The sequence below is a fragment of the Haliotis asinina genome, chromosome 2, assembly GCF_037392515.1.
Source record: "Haliotis asinina isolate JCU_RB_2024 chromosome 2, JCU_Hal_asi_v2, whole genome shotgun sequence".
Lineage (NCBI taxonomy): Eukaryota > Metazoa > Mollusca > Gastropoda > Lepetellida > Haliotidae > Haliotis > Haliotis asinina.
In genome coordinates, this window is record NC_090281.1 from 77,465,420 (window position 1) to 77,475,416 (window position 9,997).

General features: G+C 38.5%; 1 protein-coding gene across 1 annotated transcript; it reads left to right on the forward strand.

Annotated features, from left to right (window-relative positions):
- Positions 1–1,475: 1,475 nt before the first annotated feature.
- Positions 1,476–5,034, forward strand: LOC137272885 (neurotensin receptor type 1-like). The gene is made up of 2 exons (XM_067805300.1): positions 1,476–2,485; positions 4,412–5,034. Exons 1-2 carry the CDS (start codon positions 1,476–1,478, stop codon positions 4,626–4,628), a joined length of 1,227 nt encoding a protein of 408 aa, XP_067661401.1. The 3' UTR covers positions 4,629–5,034.
- Positions 5,035–9,997: the final 4,963 nt, after the last annotated feature.

Here is a 9,997-nt window from a genome sequence, read left to right on the forward strand (position 1 = left end):
TTTGTTGTTACAGTTATATTAGTATATACTGTTGTTACAGTTGTAAACACAGAACAGCAAAAGAAACGCACTTTTCGAAAAATATGAAATATCATAAAAGTAAACTTTCATGTTTATGTCTTCTATGTAAAACCTTGGCAAAAACAGAGTTGCGTTTCATTTACTGGTCAGTATATATTTATAATGGAAACACCGGAGTTACAGAACACAGACATTACCACGTCCTTGTCTCTCTTGAAATCTACCCGACTTGACTACTGTGTTGTTATCTCGTCGAGTTATTATTATTACTGAGTTGCGCTATGTGAACTCCACGCCAGTGACAAATCAGCCTCACTTACACGTCAAAGCACTGGATGCAAGAAAGCAAACTGTATGATGTGAAATCATTGGTAACACCAGGTGTTCGCGCATGGAGTACACATTTTCTGCTCTAGACCAAACCTTCGGTAGTGTAACAGTATTTGCAGTATTAGAGTATCTGTTGAATAATTGTCAACACTATATTTTTCGCAGTATATTTTTTTTCGACTCACGACCATGTGCTTCGACACAATTAAACAAAATTTGTTGACCCAGTAAAAAGTGAAAATATGTAGATGTATGTATATAACTAATACATTTATATACGCGTGACACGTTGTTACGAAATACCTAATAACGATATTGTACGTGCAGACTGGGCTTTTTCTGAAACGTGTATGCGCTGTTATCAATTCAAACGATAAGCTGTTTCACAGCAGGGCTCCTATCGGAAAGATCAAATAGTCCTAGAAGCAGCTGATATGGCGTGTGGTACGCGCGACCAAGGATCAATCAGTTATCACATGTTGTTTCATCCGAATGCTCGTCATTGAGTTATTTTCAAATCAAGTAAGCAGTTTTCAGGCAAAACTGATAAAGGCCAGGATTTGGAACACCTTGAACACAGGTATCCTGATCCTGACATCAAATCTTGCGAAGAACATGACACTGGTGTTGATTCTAGTACTGGATTTACCCTTGATTTCTCACCACGGATAATGTTTACATGCTAGGAGACAAGCATAGCAGGATGTGCGTCTATCAGTTGTGTGTTATGCTTGCTGAGTGGATCGCCTTCATCATCATCGAAAAGTAACATGTGAATATTTGCTTCAGCGCGATATAAAATGTTGCAGGACATAACACCATGAGTATACATGGAGATGCACAGCACCAACAACTGTCAGAAACTCAAGAGGAACGGGACTAAACATAACCATATGAGACATTACAGCCTAAGACCAAGATACTACAGGAAACGAATTTGAAGATGTTATGAAAAGAAATTGGCGTGCTGTGATGCAATAGTAGAAATTGACTGGAAATGGTCTTGATAACACTTGATCAGCTGTTTTTCGTACAACCTGACAATGAATTACTGAATTTTAGCAGATATTTTGTAGACAATGATATCCTGAATTTGTGAGTCGGTGTTATACAATCGCTGTAGAATGTCAAGCTCCGTTCGCAGGAGAAAGATGAATGAGGACTTTTGGCCATCGAGGAGGTTTAACAGAGACGGTAACTTTAGCAACCTAACAACGGAAGTGACGTATACAGAAGACATGGTGTCTGAATGGCTGTGGAAGACTGTCGCGCCGTGCTTGCTGTTGATTGGAACAGCAGGCAACAGTTACGTCATCATAATGATGTTTCGATTAAAACGCCAAATGAACAAATGCATACGATTCAACCTGTTAATGCTAGCTTTCACTGACATCATCATACTAATTACTGCTTTGGGAAGGGTCTGGGTGGATTTCATGTTTGACGTTGACATCCGGGCCATCACTGACGTGGGCTGCAAGGTTCATGTGTTTGTTCAATACACTTTCACAAGCATGTCTTCATGGATACTTGTGTCCTTCAATCTGGAGATGTTTATTGGTGTTGCCTTCACATTCTACGGGATGTTGTGGAACACAGTGAGGAACACGAGGCTGAGGCTGTTCCTTGTTTTTCTTTGTATCTCTTGCCTTAACTGTTTCTCCTTCTGGACCGTTGGCCTCAGAAGAAATGACATCAGAACTGTTTGCCAGTCCACAGCCATCGGCGTCGATGTCTACCGCGCCGATGTCTACGTTTGGGTGTACATGATCCTGATGTCATGTCTGCCTTTTACTCTTCTGGCGTTGCTGACGATACTGACCATTAGAACAGTTGTTCATTCTAAACTCCAAGACGGTGCTAAGCATGGTGGCAAAGATGGAATCGGAGATTATAAACTACATAGATTAGTACTGACCACAACATTTTTCTTGATTTCTACCCTCCCGTCAGCTGTTGTCATGGTTGTAAACTCATATACCTGGAGCGAGAGCGACGGGCTTGTCCAAGCGAGACTATACCTTGCGTGGAGCGTCGCAGCGCTGCTTCACTACACGAACTACGCTTTCAATTTTGTTATTTACACATTTCACAAGATTCGAGAGGAACAGCAGAAACGTGAACGGAAAAGGAGGTGTGCTTTCCACTTTAAAAATCTCAAAATTCTTTAATCGTGGCCAGTCATTGGGTTCAAATCATAACCTTATTCGGTTTTTTTGTTGTTGTAGGATTATCAGCACCATAACCAGTAGTTAGTCTTGAGTTCATTACATTCAGAAGTCTCAACTCTTTGGACAATTCACCAAAATCAGAGTGACACAGAAACTGAAATAAAGTGGAAGCTGTCTAAACCGGCACTCATCGGGACTAAAGAAATAATCCAGTTTAGGCAAGGTGCCAGATTGTAGATCTGATGATAAATGAATGGGACTAGTCATGAGTGGGACTGAGATTTCATGCCGGTCTTGACAACGTGCCGGATTGGACAGGTGCCGGTTTTGTCAGATTCCACTGTACTGTTAAAATATACGTTTAATCCATCTTATTCGCCACATCGGCGATGGGAGTAGTCTAATGGGTAAAGATTTCGCTCGTCGCGATGACCCGGTTCGCATCTATAGGAATGGGTAAATGGCGTGAAGTCCATTTCTAGCGTCGCGTGCCGTGATATAGCTGGAATATTGCTCAAAGCGGCGTCAAATTACACCCGCTCATTCATTCAATCACCACAATTCATAAATTAATTTGAAAAATTACCGTCTTACAGTATTATGTGTTTACGTACAATTAATGTTTACTAAGTGACTACAACAGTTCCAGATACTTTTTATGATAAACTCGCAAAACTCACCTCCTACATGTGAAAAATGGCAAAATATCTTTGATATTGCAATTCCATGGAAACATATGTTTTGAAAATATAGATGTACAAATGATGCTAAATTGATTGACTTTCAGTTTAAATTTGTCCATTATATTGTCTATGCAAAAACGAATTACTGAGAACGAAATTTGCTGATGAGGAACTTTACTCCCTTTGCAACTTAATGCCACAAAATTTGATGCGTGGTGTTTATTGGAAATGTGAATGGGCAAACACATTCTGGGTGAAACTGAAAGAATACATTGACGATGAATCAACAGAAAATTTTACCCTGACAAAATACACAGTCTCAATTGGAGGAATAATACCGACCTATACTTCTTGATGATAAAAATACATCAATGAATCAAGTATTATTAAAAAATAGTTATCACTGGATAACATTTCCAAAAAATTTGGATGGTATTTTCAAAACCGAAAAGTTCACAGAATAAGAATAATAAAATATCGCAATTTGGCAGAAAAATGGTCACCATTACTGTATGCACACCCAGCATAATACTAATGAAATTTCCAGTATGTCTGTCCATATGAACTTCTGTCTTATTGTGTACTTGTATTGTTGCATTATGTATTTTGAGTATTTGTATCTAGTGGTTTGAATGAATAATAATTTGTAAGAAAAAAAAAAGCTTTGAAAAAGGGATTACAACAGTCGATTGATAAAAGTCGGGGCTGTCGGATTAACGAGATACAACTACCTTTATTTAGCTTGCTACCAACAACAGCATCGGATAAATTCGATTGTGGGATACGGGAGTTGGATTAAGGGGATTTAACTGTACGTGAAATAATCACAGTGTCACATTACATTTTAATAAACGTGAAATTGCAGCAAGAAAGGTTATGACTTTTACGTTTTACTGAAAAGAACATTTTTAATTGACTCTAAGGGTCCAAATGAATCCGCGACAGTGTATGTTTTTGCTCTGCTCTGCTCTGCTCTGCTCACTGCAATGGCGATGGGTAGCCTAATGGTTAAAGCGTTCTGTCTTCACGCCGAAGATCCTGGTTCGCGTGGGTACGATGTGTGATGCCCATTTCATGTGTTATATTGCTGGAATATTGTTAGACACGATGTAAAACCGTACTCGCTCACTCACAAATACTGACCTAAGAATATGTTTTGAAAATGCTTTTCAAACATTTAACAGTATGCACTGAATTTCGTTTTAGAACATCACAGATGTCACGGACATGTTCGACTGTACGCCATTGGTCAGACCTGAACCCAAAGCCTGGACATCACTCCCAGAGATCATTCAAGACACACAGACACAGATATCTCCCTCGTGCGACCTTACACAAGAAGGATCATTCCATGATTCCCGTGTCCGGAAAAGCAAACCCCGGACATTGCTCTGACTCATCTGTTCAAGAACATAGATTATGACAGCTTAGTCGGCTATCTCTCCCAGCATTTCAGCAGAGTGAGTGAGGGGAGCAGGCGTTCACTTCTGGCGGAGGAGAACCACAGACAACAGGGAACTAGAATCATAGCAATCGGAATAACAAGTGGAATAGCTCAGGAATGGAAATCTAATTTGCTGTGCAGTAGCACTGTCAGTGGTGACACTTATGCTTCTTTCAAACTGAACTTACAACCGGAAGTGTATTTATCACGTGGTGACTGTTCCATATATCGTCGCGAATTGACGGAAGTACGTATTGGTATGGCTACATAACAAGTTGAACGTGGGCGATATCATAATGTACTGAGAACACTGCGACTGTGTAAAATGTGTAACTTATAACTGTGTAACGTGTAACTAAAATTATAAAGCATTATAAAGCTGCAATTTTATGTCCACTATGCATGAGATGTCAAATGTTTTAGCCTGCAAATCTCAACCTGCTGGTTGTATCATCTGTATATTGGTGCTATTATAATGTAATAGGAACACTACAACTGTGTACAGTGTGTAAGTTAGCCATGATTGAAGATGAACTTCATGTTATGATATCCAGTGTGTGGAAGCCTAAGATCTCAAACGATACCGTTTGTACATCCTATGATATAAACTTAAAATCATCAACCTAACACAAACGTTATTAGATAGACAGATTTATTCAGTAGAGAGGCATTGGGCCCATAATACATACATTTTGCTCATATACTATATATATGTGTGTGTGTGTATGTATGTATGTATGTATGTATGTATGTATGTATGTATGTATGTATGTATGTATGTATGTATGTATGTATGTATGTATGTATGTATGTATGTGTGTGTGTGTGTATGTATGTATGTATGTATGTATGTATGTATGTAACATGAATACATATATACATATACAGGGATTCACTAAGCATGGGAGAGTCATTACTATATACCACCAGTAACTGCAAAGCTAGGTGCTCATGGATTAACAATGATGGCTCTCATTTTCCATATTATACATACACACACACATATAATATACAGAATTTGAAAAGTTACCGTGCATCAGTAATAGCTGAAACAAATAACAACAATACTTATGGATTAATCATGCAAATTCTCGCTTACCCTACTTTACGTAGATACAGACACACACAATGCAAAGTAGAGGCATTACTGTACCAGGAGTAACTGCAAGGCTAAATGCTTGTGGGTTAGTGGTGATGGCTCTCAATTTCCATACATTATACAAATATAAACCTATACTAGATAGAAACATTGCGGCATGTCAGTAAATTCACCATATCTTGCGACACATACAAGCGGGTATACATATTTCTTTTTTCCAAGATTTTCATAGGTTTCACAGATAAACAGTACATGCAGCTCATCTTCAATAAAATATTTGTCCTTACATTTACAGAAAAAACACACCCTACCATTAAATTCTTTCTTGTTATATCTACCGGTTTCTGTAGCAAAACCAAAATTTTCGCATCGAAATCTAGCCAATGAGCATTGTAAGTAATAAGGAATGTAACCTAACAAATATGATTCTACATTTAGCAGTGATTTAAACTGTCATTAGTAATTACAATAATTAATTAGAAGAAGTGCTTAAACTCGAAGTCCATGACTGCTGCAAATTATCTGATAGTCTTTGTCTGAACAAAGAAATGAAAGATTTTATGCAACCAACCTGCTGGGAAACCCAGACAAAACCAAACACCAATATAAATAGAATCTCTGTGTGTGACACAAGTAGTACGGCCTACATTATCGAGGGACATAAGCATCTGATAAAAGTATGACCAGTATTTGACTGCTCTAGCTGGTCATGTACACCAGCTGCAGAGACAAACGCCCACATTGTCCCAAGACCACAGTATCAGATGTAGATGGATTAACTCTAAGAAGCCACTTACATAATTTCAAATGTGCTCTTTCTGCGTCTTTACTATATAATATACCCTCTACTTCTGAGCCATAGCACACAAGTGGCAGAACCATACTATCGAATATCTTTATCAAATCCTTACATGGCATACCTTCAACCCTCTTAGAATACCTATAAATCGACATAATAGCTTTATTTGCTTGTGAGCGAAGGCAGAATTGTGCCCTGCTCCAGGATAGATTGGGAGTGAATACAAGTCCTAAATGTCTATATGAAGAAACAGTATCTATTCGTTTTCCTTGAAAATACCATTTTTCATATGATTGAAGTGGACTACCATTGCGAAATACCCTTATTTTAGTTCTATCAAAATTTACCTTCATTCCAGTTTGATCACAAAAGTTTTCAAATGCAAAGGTCTTATGTTGCAGTTCCAGACAAGAACTGGCTACCGAGGGCATATCATCAGCAAACATGAGAAGACTTAGGTTATCATAAGTTTGGGATATGAACACACATCTCCCACCGCATTCTTGCATTATGTTTTCTAATTTGTTGATAAAACTTATAAAGATCTGAGGACTCAAAATACAGCCTTGGCGGGTGCCAATATTACAACTGAGATACTCGGAAACTCCATCTGGCATTCTCACACATGCACAAAGCTTTGCATACATTGACAAAATTACACGCCACGAATACCAATTCAGAGACTGTTCAGGAGTACATCACGTCTTACTGAATCAAACGCTTTGGAAAAATCAACAAAAAGACAATGAACCTACCACCTTTTCTTGACGAATATTTCTGACAAATAGAATGCAAAGCAAAAAGTTATCAGTCGCTGAATACTTTTCCCCCAAACCTGCCTCCACTTCACTTAAACAATTTTGGTCATCATACCACTGTTTAAGTGTAGAGTTCATAACCGAACCGTTCATATAATACACCTATCAATGAAATACCTCGATACTTGTTTGGGTTGTCTTTGTCACAAGATTTATGCAACAGACAGATAATACTTTTATCCCATTCTGAGGGGAAAACACCAGTATCAAAGATCTTATCAAACAGCTTTGTCAATAATGGCAAGATGTAACACTTACTATCTTGTAAGAACTCTGCTGCTCTCTGCTGCTGATTATCAATATGTAAAGAGAGCTCACTTTCTGATATATGTGCGTTTAAAACGGGCCAAACATCAACTGATTTACTGTCTGAATCAGAAATATTACAATCATGTACCTCAAAGAAACTTAACCCATTTACTTTCAGCAAACATGAAAAATGTTTTACCCAGTCTTCATTTCTTATTCTTTAGGATACAGCTGAAGACCTTTGACAGCTTTTAAGTGTTTTCCAAAATAGCCTGACATCATATCTTGATTCTTAGAGTTTGTTTCTGCAATTTGTTTCATAGTCATGTTTCTCTTTAGCAAAACGCGTTTTAAATGTCGATCTCAATGTTTTGAAAATTTTGATGTCCACCCCATTATCTCTATCAGCCCTCAGGGCTTTATATTTTTCATTTTTAAGATTTTCATGGTCATTGTTAACCAGGGCGGTTGCTGTTTTGAGAAAAAATCTAGGAGTTCTATAAATGATGTTAGCATGGTCAGCAGCTCATTGATATAGTTTAGTTATACTACGTACTAGCTGCATCATCAACATTTTTCTGCAATACTTGCACAAAGTGTCTCATGCTCTTGTGATAAACAGTTCACTCCATTTTCTTAATTCCATCTATACTTAACCCATTTACTCGTCATATTTTTATCCTCAGCACACTGGGACGTTGGATACTTGCTGTTGGTGAATTAGGAACAAATCCAGATGCTGACAACTTAAATAAACAATACAACGGGAAGTGGTTACTTTCATCCCTCATTGAGACGCCAAACTTTGAGATGCATGTAAACAAATCAGTAGATGCAATTATATAGCCTCCGAAACTTCGACCATTATTTGTGAAACATGTAAATTCTCCCTGTTTGTCTTTATGCAACCTTCCAAGGGAACGACAAATATCATCAAAGTGCTTACCATAATCATTATAAACATTGTCTTAACTATTTCGAGGCAAATTAAACAAGACAGGAGGATAGTCCTCAATGTCTCTGTAATAAAACTAATATTATGATCTGGAATATAATCATGGAAATCCTTCACTCTAGCATTAAGAATATTCTCTGATCCGCATAATCTGTTACTATTGTTATTAAATATTGTTCCAGATCAAACGTTATTATTATGCTCCAACATCATGTTTACTGTGTTTGAGACATCCACGTTTGTAACAAACAACGTCCAACCCGCCGCTGTATCATCAGTATATGGGTCGGAGGCCACACATGCTGAATAAACAATTGAATTGAGTTGAATGGGTGAGTGTTGTTTTACACCTCTTTAAGGAATATTCCAGAAATATCACGGCGGGGGACACCAGAAATGGGCTCCACGTATTGAAATGTTGTAAACGTATGCGGGTAATCCATTTTAATCACCACAGGAGCGGTGGGAGCAGTCTAGAGATGTAGGCGTTCGCGCGTCACGAGCGATTCCCTACATGGGTATATTCCGTGAAGCCCATTTCTGGTGCCTCATGCCGTGACATTGTTGGATTTTTCATAAAAGCGGCGTTAAATTACTCTCACTCACTCACCCATGTGGGGAATCGAACCCGGGTCTTTATCGTCACGAACGAACGCTTTAACCACTATGCTACCACACCACACCACACCACACCACACCACACCACACCACACCAACCTCAACAGGGGTACAGTGTGATGTTTTCCTCTTTAATTCCAATCATTTTTCAATCGTCTTTGTATACAGTTTCGACAAACAATACTGGGACAGTACATTGGACCACATCGATAACATATATCGTTTATTATTCATTTGAATTTAGTTTTAACACTGCCTATAACACTGCGTTTGGATCCACCGGTAATTGTAGGTTCGTGTTCTGTGAATTTATCATCTAGATTCAAAATGTTGAGTGAATTCAGTACTGAAAACTTCATCATATCTCTAGGTCTCCGACATTTCACACAGTTTTATGACCAATTCATGAAGGTACGTATTCTAACGTACACAACAAGAAATTCCACTCGCATATAAATATCCACGTGGTAATTATGTGTCAAATATGCTACTCAGATACCCATAGACCCTTGAAGGTCCGGGGTAGAATAGGCCTTCAGCAACCCATGCTTGCCCTAAAAGGCGACTATGCTTGTCGTAAGAGGCGACTAACGGGATCGGGTGGTCAGGCTCGCTGACTTGGTTGACAAATGTCCTCGGTTCCCAGTTACGCAGATCGATGCTCATGTTGTTGGTCACTGGATTGTCTGGTCCAGACTCGATTATTTACAGACCGCCGCCATATAGCTGGAATATTGCTGAGTGCGTCGTAAAACTAACTTCACTCACTCACTAGATACTAATAATTTTGGTTTTAGTATCTCTTTAAAG